The sequence below is a fragment of the Anolis carolinensis genome, chromosome 2, assembly GCF_035594765.1.
Source record: "Anolis carolinensis isolate JA03-04 chromosome 2, rAnoCar3.1.pri, whole genome shotgun sequence".
NCBI lineage: Eukaryota > Metazoa > Chordata > Lepidosauria > Squamata > Dactyloidae > Anolis > Anolis carolinensis.
In genome coordinates, this window is record NC_085842.1 from 152,435,170 (window position 1) to 152,448,249 (window position 13,080).

The 13,080-nt window shown below is 45.4% G+C and overlaps 1 protein-coding gene across 6 annotated transcripts in view; it reads right to left on the minus strand.

Moving 5' to 3' along the window:
• sstr2 (somatostatin receptor 2) overlaps positions 1 to 13,080 on the minus strand; it is a 58,025-nt gene that overhangs the window by 21,865 nt on the left and 23,080 nt on the right. For 2 of the 6 annotated variants that reach the window (XR_010002987.1, XM_062970854.1), the window contains exons 1-2: positions 9,750 to 10,190; positions 432 to 1,648 (exon numbers count right to left, since the gene is read on the minus strand). Coding sequence is in view for 4 of the 6 variants with exons in the window: in XM_062970854.1 (XP_062826924.1) it covers positions 435 to 1,553 (1,119 nt within the window). In the remaining 2 variants the exon portion in view is untranslated. Of the gene's footprint in view, positions 1 to 363; positions 1,649 to 9,165; positions 9,448 to 9,749; positions 10,192 to 13,080 lie in introns of those variants that run through there. The other 4 variants (XR_010002988.1, XM_003217036.3, XM_062970855.1 and 1 more) reach the window with 4 other exon arrangements.

Sequence of the window (13,080 nt, forward strand, 5' to 3'; positions counted from 1 at the left end):
TAGGGTGGGTGGAGGGTTATGTTCAAGTTTCAGCCATTTTTCTTTTTGAAGATGTTTTTAGTCAAATATAGGGAATGTAACATTTGAAAGTATACATCACAAGTCCTGTAAAGGATTGCTGGTTTGTCTGTTAGATCATCAGATTAACTGAAATGGAACATGGGGTAGAGAGCTCACAATGCTCAATCTTATTGTGTTCAGACATGCATGTACTGCTGCACAGACACTTGTAGGTTTTTCTAGTCTATGATCCTCACACTTAAATCCAACCTGACTCTGGCTGCAGAAGTGAGTCTGTTCTTGCACCAACCCAACCCATCCATTTTCCATTCCCATAACAGAAAGGTCAAAAAGGCTCTTGACCTGACTTGGTGGGGGCTGCAGCTTTCAGTTGAAGATGCAAAAAGAGATTAGGGGATAGCTACACAGACCTTTCAAATGCTGGTCTGAAGGTCTCCATTCAGCAATGTCCTCTGTGTTTCTGTTGCCTCATTAAGCCTGGACTTATCCTGCTTGCTGTCACTCCTGTCTGCTTCATCCATGCCACTGACTTTCACCAGACAGAGGACATTCTGGAAGCTTTTCTTGAAGTTGTCGGACAAGAAGGCATATAGAATGGGGTTGGCGCAGCTGTTGGCATAGGTGAGAACCACAACAAAATCAAACATGCCCTTGAGGACTGGTGTTGGCACAATCAACACAGACACTGAGGATACATTAAAGATGTAGAAAGGCAGCCAGCAAAAGATGAAAACAGCAACCACAATGGAAACCATCCTGGTGACCTTCTTCTCTGATTTCTTCCTCTTGGAGGAGCTCACCCTGATCCCAGAGGATTTGACCTTGATTATGATGAACAGATAACAAAGGCAGATGATGGTGAGGGGCACCAAGAAGCCCAGAATAAAGGCATAGATGATGAAGCCTGCATACCAAGCACCAGATTCATCTGGCCAGATCATGGTACAGCTACTGCTCCCATGGTTATTGCTCACCCCAGCATATATCATGATGGGCAGTATGACGAGAAGGGAGATCCCCCAAACAGCTACATTGACCATCTTTGCTGTTCTTGGTCGCCTCCACTTGGCTGATTTTATGGGGTGTACAACGGCAAGGTATCTGTCCACACTCATAACTGTGAGGCAGAAGATGCTGGTGAACTGGTTGATCCCATCCACAGTCATGACAACTCGGCAGATAGCTTTCCCAAAAGGCCAGTGAACCAAAGCCACCTGCATAGCCAGGAAAGGCAATCCCAACATGAACAGTTCATCAGCTATGGCCAAGTTGAGTATATAGATGTTAGTGATGGTTTTCATCTTGGCATAGCGGAGAATGACATAGATTACTAAAGTGTTGCCACACAGGCCCACAATGCACACTACAAAGTAGATGAAGGTAAGGATGGCATTGCTGGTCAAGTCATAGTGGTGGCTTGTGGTATTGATAGAGGCATTAGTGACAGAAGTCTCTGGGGAAAAGGGGTCAAATTGAGATGCGTAGGGAGTCCAGAAGGCCGTGGTGTTGGGCAGCTCATTCTCCAGGTCCATGATGCAACGGCTTGTCACTGGAAATGCTACCCTTCAGGCAAAGAAATCTCTCATGCTGGTTGATCTGAGTGTGGTTCAGGATGAAATACACAGATCTAGAATCCAAGCACAGAATAAAGGAATAAAGGCTGTTATGTTAGCTTAATCTGGTTCACCACGTCAACCCACTGTTCTATAATCAACAATCAAGAGGAAACATCTCTGTAATTTCCTTTCAGCAGAATTGTTACTCTGAGCAGAATGGTAACAGCCCATCTCTTCGGTATGTATTGATTCAAGGAGAGTCTCAAGATCAGAAAAAATGTTATGGGGCAATTCATGGCCTGACATTTCCTTAGGTCATTGGTTCCCAAACTTTGGTCCTCCTGGTGTTTTGGACTTTGGCTTCCAAAATCCCCATGAAGTTTAGCCAAAACCAGGATTTCTAGGAGTTGAAGTCCATAACATCTGCAGAACCAATGTTTTGGGATCCCCTGTCATATATTAATAACTATTATTTTGATGGGAAACCCAGAAACTAATAATTCTACTCTGTGACTGCTGAGATACTTTCAAAAGCATATCGGGAGCACCAGGGAAATAATGTCAGTATTGACCTGCTGCTGAAGGCAACAATAGGATGGAATCTACCACCATCTGCTGCACTATTTTTTGATGATTTTTGTTAGATACTAGGGTTTGTCATATGTTCCCTATTGAAGGAAAGGCTGATAGATCCAAACTTCCCAATTCCCCCTTTTTCCTGGAGCTTCCCCCTCCCTTGTGCTGCCTCTCATGCTCCTTCTGGAGGTCCAGCAGTCTCTCTCGGAGAGCAGGAGGGTTCCAGGGAGAAGAAATGGCAAAATCATTTTTCTGCACCCATTGTTCAGCACAAACAGCATCAGGATGTGACTACAGAGAAGAAAATGAGAATTGGTGTTGCTGTTGTGTGCCTTCAAGTCGTTTCTGAGTTATGATGACACTAAGGTAAACCTATCATGGGATTTTCTGAGACTAAGAGAGCATGTCTTACCCCAATGTTACCCACTGAGTTCTCATAAACAAGCACAGAATTGAACCCTAGTCTCTACAATTGTAGTTCAATGCTCAAATCACTACACCATGCTGGATCTCTAATGAGGGCATTCTCTACCCATGAGAATTATGTCTCCTTCAAAAAAAATTCCCTTCTTCCCTAAATTTATAGCATTACTATAATTTAAAGCTTTAGCCAAGCATTTAAAAATAGTTAGGTTTTCAAAAAATAAAAAGGAGCAGTAAAATTACAAGGGAATGTAACCATAGCAAGTATAAAAGTTCTAGAGGCAGGTAATGCTAGAAATCTGGGGACTGAAGATAAGCTTTATTAAAGAGGAAGCAGAATTCTTATGGGGTGGTGGTGGGGAAATGTCCACATTTTGTCCTGTTGAAGCTACATCTTTGAGCAGGACTCTTATAACTATTTATCTTCAAATCAACCTTGCATACTTTGTCCTGTTAATCCTATAAGGCAGGCTGATACAGATTTAAAAGTAATGAGTTACTTGCAATATTTTTACCCATAACAAGTAATGTAACACATAAGACTTATTGCTAAGCCTGACTTGGCCACGGTAGTCCACGCTCTTGTCACATCTTGTATAGACTACTGCAATGTGTTCTATGTGTGGTTGCCTTTGAAGACTGTTCAGAAGCTTCAAGTAGTCCAACGGGTGGCAGCCAGATTACTTACTGGAGTGACGTACAGGGAGTGTACAACCCCCCTGTTACGTCAGCTCTACTGGCTGCCAGTCTGCTACTGAGCACAATAGGCGTTAGCCTATAAAGCCCTAAATGGTTCCGGCCCAACTTACTTGTCTGGACATATCTCTCCCAATGAACCGGTGAGAGCATTAAGATTTTCTAGGGAGGCCTTACTCTCAGTCCCACCCCCGTCGAAAGCAAGACTGGCGGGAATGAGAAACAAGGCCTTCTCAGTAGTGGCCCCTTGGCTGTGTAACTCCCTCCCCAGTAATATCAGATTGGCCCCCTTCCTCCTGGTCTTCAGGAAAAGCGTAAAGACCTGGCTCTGTGAGCAGACATTTGGATACGTGCAATAATAATAATAATAATAATAATAACAACAACAACAACTTTATTCTTGTATCCCGCCTCAGCTTCCCGAAGGGACTTGGGCGGCTCACATGGGGACTAACCTCAACAATATAAGAAAATACAACAGTATAAAATACAATACAATCACAACAAGTTAATACATGATCGTTAAAACACATCACCACACAATAAAAACATAGCCAGAGGCTGGGAACAACGTAATGGCACTTCAATCTTCAATCTTGGGGAGAGGGATAAAATTATAATTGTGCAATTGTGCAATATCTTGGGAGTACTGGTAACATGGGGCAAAGATAAAGTGCAGAGAGCTAGGATATAGGTGGGGGTGGGGTCTCAATCAGCTATTCATCTTAACCAATGGTGGCTTGAAAGAACCAGGTTTTCAGCTCCTTTTGGAATGAGGTCAGAGTTGGAGCTAATCTTATTTCTCTTGGAAGAGAGTTCCAGAGCCGGGGAGCCACAACCGAGAAGGCCCTTTCTCTCGTCCCCACTGATCGTATCTGAGACAATGATGGGAGTGAGAGGAGGGCCTCCCTGGAGGATCTCAAGGTTCGTGCAGGTTGGTAATAGGAGATGCAATCGTGAAGATAGGCTGGACCTGAGCCGGTAGAGAACCGGTATAATCTGTAGCACCTCAATAATGACTCTGAATTGTTTTCATGGCTTTTAACAGTTTTTATAGTATTTATAGATTTTACTATATATAAATATTATATATGATGTATTGTATTTTTACTTGTTTAATATACGGCATTGGATTTTCCCAGACTGTGAGCCACTTTGAGTCCCCTTCAGGGTGAGAGAAAGTGTAATATAAATATAGCAAATAAATAAATAAATGTTTCTTTTAACATAATAAGAAATCATGTCTAGTTATTTTCAAACTTTTACAAGTGTGCTCAAAGAGCCATTTTGACAGGACCTTTTCTAGAATTGATGCCATCCTCCTCAAAATTAACAGAAAATAATAGGAAAACAAAAAAGCAGAGAAACCTGCTATGCTAGCAAGATACCTTTGCCCACTAACATAATGAGTAACAGGAACTGTTTACCTTTCAAACATGTTAAAGCTTTTTGAGCATTGTGTTGAGTAATGGAATAAGTTTCTTTTTAAAGCAACTTTCCAGACTCTGGGGACTACATGGTGGTGGAGATCATTCCCATTATTATTATTATTCATCAACCTCATCATCTCATTGATATTCAGCTCTTAGTGCAGGGATCTCAGCATTGAACACAGAAGATTATCTCATTTGCTTCTTTGTTTCATCATAACCCTGCGAGGTAAGTTAAGCGGACAGGTTTGCTGAGATTTGAACCCCCAAAACCATGACATATAGCCAAATCCTATGTTGTGGCAGTTTTCATACAATAACCTGAAAGCATAACCACGTGACTGCTCGTGCTTACAAATGGGATGGTGGTGGACAAAGCATCTTTATTCCCCTTATCTCTTTACATGGCATTCTCTGGGAATTTTCAGCTCCCAGAAGTCCCAGCCAGCACAATCAAATTGCCAAAGATTTTGAGAGCAGAAGGTCAAAATATATGAGCTAGTTTACAAGTCTTCAGATTCAAAATGATGTTGAACCTCATACTCATCTGTATGCAGAAGTGGAATTTGGGGTATGGAGAAAATATAGGGAAGATTCACCTTCGCCAATCCATCTTTAATCTTAAGGCTGGTACCTGTTTGCCTTTTTTCCATCAACTTTCCTTTTCACAGATGTGAAAACCAGAATGTACATAATTTTGTTTATTTTTTCAAAATCATTTAATATGCTGCATATCCCACTATACCATAAATGCATGCAATGAACAGTTAGTTGGATTGGGTGATTATTACCTAATAATAACAGCTATTATAGAACATTGACTAAGGCTGTAATCCTCTACCTATTTGCCAATGACATTCACATCTTAAGCTGGGCAGCACCAGCTCAAATCTTTGCATCCTTATTTGAAGAGAAAAGCACTGCTTTCTTGTTCAAAACACTAAATATTTCAGGTCCGGAACAGAATCAGATCAGGTAAACCACCCGTTTTCTTCTTTTTATTAGGTTTTTATGACCACTGGGCTCTCAACAAAGACAGATGGATGTCTTTTATGTGTGCTTAACTCTGTGCGGCAGAATGCATAGCACGAAACTCTCTGGCCTTAACTCTTTTCCTGCTTCATGTCAGTTGAACATTGATGGCGAAAGCTTTGTTCCACTGTCAATGTAAATAGTATACAACTGGGCTTCTCCATACCATTGTGCTATGCCATGAACTGGACAAAACTGCATCCAGAGAATTGCATCCGAAACCATTCAGTAAAAAGCAGAGAGGCAGCCAGCAAATCAAAATGATATAACATTGTGTGTGTGTGTGTGTGTGTGTGTGTATGTGTGTGTGTGTGTGTGTGTATGCATATATATGTGTCCCTTTGCCAAACAGCATTCCTATCACATTGGTGGTTTCTCTGACCTGCCAAGTCTCACGCAGCAGCCTTCCTAAAACTGGCTGTACCATCTAAGCATCCTTTTTCCTTGCATATATTGACTCTGGATACACTCCTGTTGCTGGCTGATGGCTCAAACAGAGCAGAACTGGCTGTTTTCTCTCTGGCAGTCACAATCTTCCCAATATGGCCTAGAAGCATCTCATTTTTAATCTCTCATTGCTTCGAAGCATCACATCAAACCAAACTTTAAAGAGAAAAATGAAACGGAAGCGGAAGGAGGGAGTGCAGGGTGATTCTTGGGTCCTTTGTAGTGAGAAGACAGCTCTGCCTTCAGTCACATAGCATGCTGTCGGGGCAGTTTGGGATTCTGGCTAAAGAAATGGGAAGGGAGGCCAATGAAATAGCTGGGATAAAAGAAGTGAATATTTTGTTTTGATACACTTGCTGCATCTTTTAATGTTATATATACACCCAACATTTCATCAATGGAATCTCGGGGCGGCACATTTGATTCCATACCCCCTACTCGCCACATTATCTTCAAAAGAGTCTTGCTAGTTGGACCAAGTTGAAAAATAGCAAGGTTACCCATAGATGCTTATCATAAGGAATTTCAACTTCCCACTTTTTAAGTGGTTGCTACCACCAGCTATGACAGGCATGGGCAAACTTCAGCCCTCCAGGTGTTTTGGACTACAGCTTCCACAATTCCTAACAGCCAATGGGCTGTTATGATTATCACATTCATTTTGTAAAACCTGTATGATCTAACACAGATACTGAGAAGAGCTTGGGGACATGTTGCCAACCAAGCTGGCTTCGGAAGCCACTTGATCGCTGCTCCATTACTTTTCCAAAAGCAGCCCACATCCGCCTTTTGTCATGCTTTCGAGGAACTGAGAATCTGGTAAAGCACTCTGTACATGGGAAAATACTCTAGGGATGACGAAACTTACAAATAAAGCTTTTGTTACTAGGTATGCACAAAGGAACAAGTCAATAGCACCATGTTTGCTCCTGCTTTAGGGCAACCCTTTCTCAAATGGTCCCTTCCGCATCACCTTCGTGTGTTTGCCTAAATGGCAGCTGAACATAATGAGGACTGTAGTCCAAGACCTAGGGAAACCGATCAACAGGCGGGACCTTACTTTAGGGGGCTCCCAATTGTTCAGAGATATAATCACAGCATAGCAAGTGAACGTTAAGGGATCCTATACTGCAAGAGATGGCAGGGAGGCAAAGGAAGGAGCTAAACCTATTGAGGCTTCTTTCCATAACTGTTCAGGGAGGGAAGGTGAATGGAAGCTGAAACCTGAGCCAGGGATTCCCTGGCTCCTTGGTATTATTCTCTCTCTCTCTCCCTCTCAGCAGTGGAAAAGTGACCCTGGGTTGGGAAGCAAATGAAGTTTAACTACGCTGATGGAGGGGGGGGGGAATCAAGTCTATTTAAAAAAAAAAAAACCCTGACCTTCCTCATCTCACATGGCAAGCTTTTAAAAGGCACCTTTTCTGGAGTGGGTAACCTCTGGCTACAACTAGGAAACATACCAAGAGGCAGAAATGAGGTGTGGGGGGGGGGGGGCTTTTCTCTCATCTCTCTGAAGGAGGGAGAACAAACAGCGGGCAATGGGGAGAAGGTGCCTCTGTATAATCTGGAGGCTATGGGTGTATCTACGTCTGGTGACCATGAATCCCTATGAGGAACATCTTCATAGTATGTTTAGCTTGCAGAAGAGAAGGTTGGGAGGAGATATGATAGCCATGTATTAATATCATAAGGAAGAGAGAGCAGGCTTGCTTTCTGCTGCCCTTGACTCAGAGCAATGGGTTCGAATGAAAGGAAAGGACTGGGTTGCTGAGAGTTTCCCAGGCTGTATGGTCATGTTCCAGAAACATTCTTTCCTGATGTTTCACCTGCAACTATGGCAGGGATCCTCAGAGGTTGTGGGGTGTGCTGGAAACTCTGCAAGTGGGGTTTATATATCTGTGGAAGGTCCAGGGTGCGAGAAAGAACTCTTGTCTGCTTGAGGCAGGCGTGAATGTTTCAATTGGCCACCTTGATTAGCACTGAATAGCCTTTCAGCTTCAAGATCTGTCTGCTTACTGCTTGGGGGAATACTTTGTTCAGTGCAGTTAGCTGGCCCTGATTGATCAACACAATCTGGCTACCATTATTTAATAAACTCTAAAATCAGGACAGTAAATAAAATAAATAAAAAACACCACTCAGAAAACAGAGAAATTCCAGACATGAATCAATCTGGGCCAGCTAACACCTCTCAATAAAGTATTCCCCCAGATAGTAAGTAGCCAGACCTTGAAGCTGAAAGGCTATTCAATGCTAATCAAGATCGCCAATTGAAACATCCATGCCTGTCTCAAGCAGACAAGAGTTCTTTCTCCCATCCTGGACCTTCCACAGATATATAAACCCCACTTGCAGAGTTTCTAACAGACCTCACAACCTCTGACGATGCCTGTCATAGATGTGGGCGAAACATTAGGACAGAATGCATTTGAAGCATGGCCACACAGCCTGGAAAATTCACAGCAACCCCATGATTCCGGCCATGAAAGCCTTCCACAACACACGCACAGGACAGGAGATTCTACCTGAACATTAGGATAATAGAAATGTATATATTCATAACCTGTTAAGAATATGATACCAATATGGTTAGATATTGGTGCTGAGTGGTATTCCGGCCATGAAAGCCTTCGACAACACACGGACAGGACAGGAGATTCCATCTGAACATTAGGAAGAACTTCCTGACTGTGTGAGCCGTTCAATAGTGGAACTCTCTGCCTCGGAGTGTGGTGGAAGCTCCTTCCTTGGAGGCTTTGAAACGGAGGCTTGATGACCATCTGTCAGGGGTGCTTCGATTGTGCGCTTCCTGCCTGGCAGGGGGTTGGACTAGATGGCCCATGCGGTCTCTCCCAACTCTATAATTCTGTTCTAGTATTCTGTGTATGTAGCATGTTCACTGCGAAGGCTCACTGCTAGGGAATCATGGAGGGGGGGGGGGGGGGTCAAAAGCTTTCTCTTGTCTTAAAGTGCTAATACCTTACCCAACCAATACTGTGAGAATTCCGCAGAACTGAGCGGCCGTTAACGTGTTTTCAAGCCGCATTCCCTCTACGGTGCAGATGTGGCTTCAGGACGAGGCATGCCGCGCAGCAAGGAAGAACTCCCAACGCCTCGGACCAGAGCTCGCCCTTGGTCCCGCCTGACTTGCTGGAGAGAACGAAGGCGCATCCTCCGGAGCCGGGCGGCACGACGCCTCTTCCTCCCTCCGCGGCAGGAGCCGAGAGGGAAGGGAGAGGCAACCCGAGGGGCACCGGAGCAGCGCCTTTCCCAAGCAGGGCTCGTCCTCTGGACCGGGGCCAGCCTCGGGGCGCCTATCTACCCTGCAGTCCTGAATTGCTAAGGCTGGAGGCTGTGAAATCCAGGGGGCTGTAGTTTCACAAAGTCTTGCTCCCGATCCACAACTCCCGGGATCCCAGAGCACGGAGCCGCGGCAGTTCAAGCGGCGTTCATCCCGCGCCGCCGGCCCCTTCCAAGCGGAGTTTTCCTCCCTCCCAGTGAGCCCCCCCCCCCCCCAACCCCCAACCCCATGGCATCTCTCCAGATGAGGTTGGGATCTCTCACTCACAGTCTGGCAGCAGGTGTCTCCTCTTGGCTGGGCTCCTGTCGGAAGCGGCGGAGAGAAGGCTTGGCGCAGGCAGGAGACCCCTCTCTCTCTCTTTTCCTTGTCTCTGCGCTTCCGAAAGAGAGAGAAAGAGAGAGAGAGAGACAGCCGGGAGGTGCTTCGGAGGAGGGTCCCCCGCGAAGGGGGCGGCGAAGGGGCAGCGCCTGGGTGGCACCCAAAGGAAGGCAGGAGAAGCAATGGGGCGGGGGGGGGGGGAGAGGGAGAGACATACTCGCCGGCTCTTCCCTGAGCCACGCCCCCGCCCTTGAATCCTCTCTCCCCAGCGAAGAGACTCCACTTCTCCCCGGAGATCAAACGGGGCAGCCCAGGAGCGCAGGGGAGGTCATGGCAGCCAAGAGGAGGGGCGCCAAAGGCCAAAGCAAAGGGCCAAGGAAGGAGCAACCCCGGCGGCTTAGTCTCCCTCCAAAACAAGGGGGGGGGGGGGTCTTTCCATAAGCCAACCCGAACACCTTCGAGGTCGCACCGTCGCTTGGGGTGGGCTCTCGGGAAGGAACCCCCAAGCTCCATCCCACGGAGAGGCCACAGGAAGGGTGCTTTGAACGCGATTTCCTGCTACTTGGCAGGGGGTTGGACTGGATGGCCCATGAGGTCTCTTCCAACTATACTAGTCTATGATTCTATGAAGGAAGCAGGAGCTCGGCTTTGGGGCACTTGGCACAGGATCCGGGCACTCATCCAGATAGTTTCCACAAACATTCGGGTCGGAAGGATACCATCAACTGGAATGGCCCTTGTCAAGCTTTCTGACATCACACTCCGGCCCATCCCCTGCTCGGACATCAGCCAGCTTTAAATCAAGAAGTGGGTTTCTAAGATACTCATAGAATCCTAGAGTTGGAAGAGATCTCATGGCCCATCCAGTCCAACCAAGAAGCAGGAAAATCGCATTCAAAGCACTCCTGACAGATGGTCATCCAAAAGAAGGAGCATCCACCATTCTCTGTGGCAGAGAGTTCCACTGCTTAACAGCTCTCACAGTGAGGTTCTTCCTGATGTTCAGGTGGAATCTCCTTTCCTGTAGTTTGAAGCTATTATTCTGCATCCTAGTCTCCAGGGCAGCAGAAAACAAGCTTGTGATTGCTGTTCAGCAGTGGAACTCTCTGACTGTGGTGGAGGCTCCTTCTTTGGAGGCTTTTAAGCAGAGGCTGGATGGCCATCTGTCAGGGGTACTTTGAATGTGATTTTCCTGCTTCTTAGCAGGGGGTTGGACTGGATGGCCCATGAGGTCTCTTCCAACTCTATGATTCTATGCTCCCTCCTCCCTAGGACTTCCCATCACATATTTATACATGGCCCCAGGGCCGTAGCCAGAAAAAAATTTCGGGAGGGGTTTTGAAAATTTCCCGGGGGGGGGGGGGGGGGTTTGAACCCCTGACCCGCCCGCCCCCCTGGTTCAGACCTGTCAATATCTGCTTGAGATAGTGACTGGAGGGGCTCTTAATGTTTTGCGTCTCATAGACTTAGCATGGGGATTTGGTTAACCAGGTAAAATTCATGAGTAAACAAGGTTTTTTTTTTAACTTGAAAATTTTCAGGGGGGGGTTGAACCCCTAACCCCCCCCCCCCCGCTACAGGCCTGCATGGCCCCCATCATGTTTCCTCTTGGTCCTCTTTTCTTCAGGCTAAACATGCCCAGTTCTTTAAGCCACTTGCTCCTCATAGGGCTTGTATTCCAGACCCTTGATTATTTTAGTCACCCTCCTCAGGACACATTCCAACTTGTCAACATCTCACTTGCAGGAACACCTCAGCAAGTGAGAGTCCAAAAATGGCAGGCTAAAACCTGGAAATCAAGCCATGGCTGATACCGGATGAGAGACTCCCCTCCCCACCCTGGGGCACACAGAAGACTGGGTGACTTGGAAGGTGCTGAACAGACTGCGCTCTGGCACCATGAGATGCAGAGGCAATCTTAAGAAATGGGGCCACAGAGTGGAGTCCACCACATATGAGTGTGAAGAAGAGCAAACCATCGACTACCTACTACAGTGCAGCTTGAGCCCTGCCACATGCACAACGGAGGACCTTCTTACAGCAACACCAGAGGCACTCCAAGTGGCCAGCTACAGGTCAAAGGACATTTAGTATCATGCCAAGTTTTCAACTTTGTGTTTTTAAACACATTACAACTGTACCCTCGGTTTGCTTCTGACATGATAAACAAAAATAAAAACCTTTGAGTCTGCATTGCAAATAGAGAAGTACAGACAACTGAAAGGACCACTTTCAAATTTTACATCAAAGCACCTCAACATTATTTCTACGAGCAGTATGCTTTTGTTTTATCACTTTCTATTGTTATTTTTGCTAAAGTAGACGATACACTCCGCCCTCTGTAGCCATGGATCCCATCATCCACCGCATGACAATATTCTTCCCACAACATTCCCCAAAAGAAGCCTTGCATTTGTCATTCTATGTCAGGGACACTGCTTTACTACATCCTTGTCTATCATGGATGTTGATCTCCACAGAGGTGAATGGGTAGGTCTTGGAACTGAACCCCAGCACATACAGTGGCACCCTGGATACATGGTCCCTCCCCAAAGTAATGAAAATGATTTTTTTTTAAAAAATGGAACATATATGCAATGACGTTTATCTCCTTTGAAACAGGCTCCTTGTCATTAAATACAGGCAGCACCCAAGTTGCAAACAAAATAGGTTCTGAAGTTTTGTTCGTAAATTTAATTTGTATGTAAGTCGAAACAGGTACAATTTAAAAGTGCAAATTCAGCATGTACACACACATACATACACATACACATATATAAAAGCTTTGGGTAGAAAAGGGAAGGTGTTTGTTTCGCTGTCTGTGCCCCTGTTCAGATCCAACTGAATCATACTGTATGCCTGGGTTTTCCCTCCATGTGCCTCAGCTCCCACAGTTTTTTCTGGCCCTACTACACTGCACACAAAAACCATTCTCAATACTTTTGAGACAGACCACGTATATGATCTCACACATACACACAATGTCTTCAAAACTACATTATTGAGAGCAGCTACCTGACCTGTCAAAATCACCTGCCCAAAAAAGGTTTGTGTTAATATTGAACAATTACGTGGTGGTACCAACACAGAACAGACAATTGCATGCCATGTGTCCTACACTAGACATATCACGACAACATTTCCCATGTTTTAAGATTTGCAGTGCAATAGGAAAAAAAAAATGATAAGAATATCCCTCGTAGAATCCCTTATCTTCCCAAAAGAAGTCAGAGGAGAAAGACGATTGTGCTTCAAATGCCCTCAGATGCAGCATGAGAAC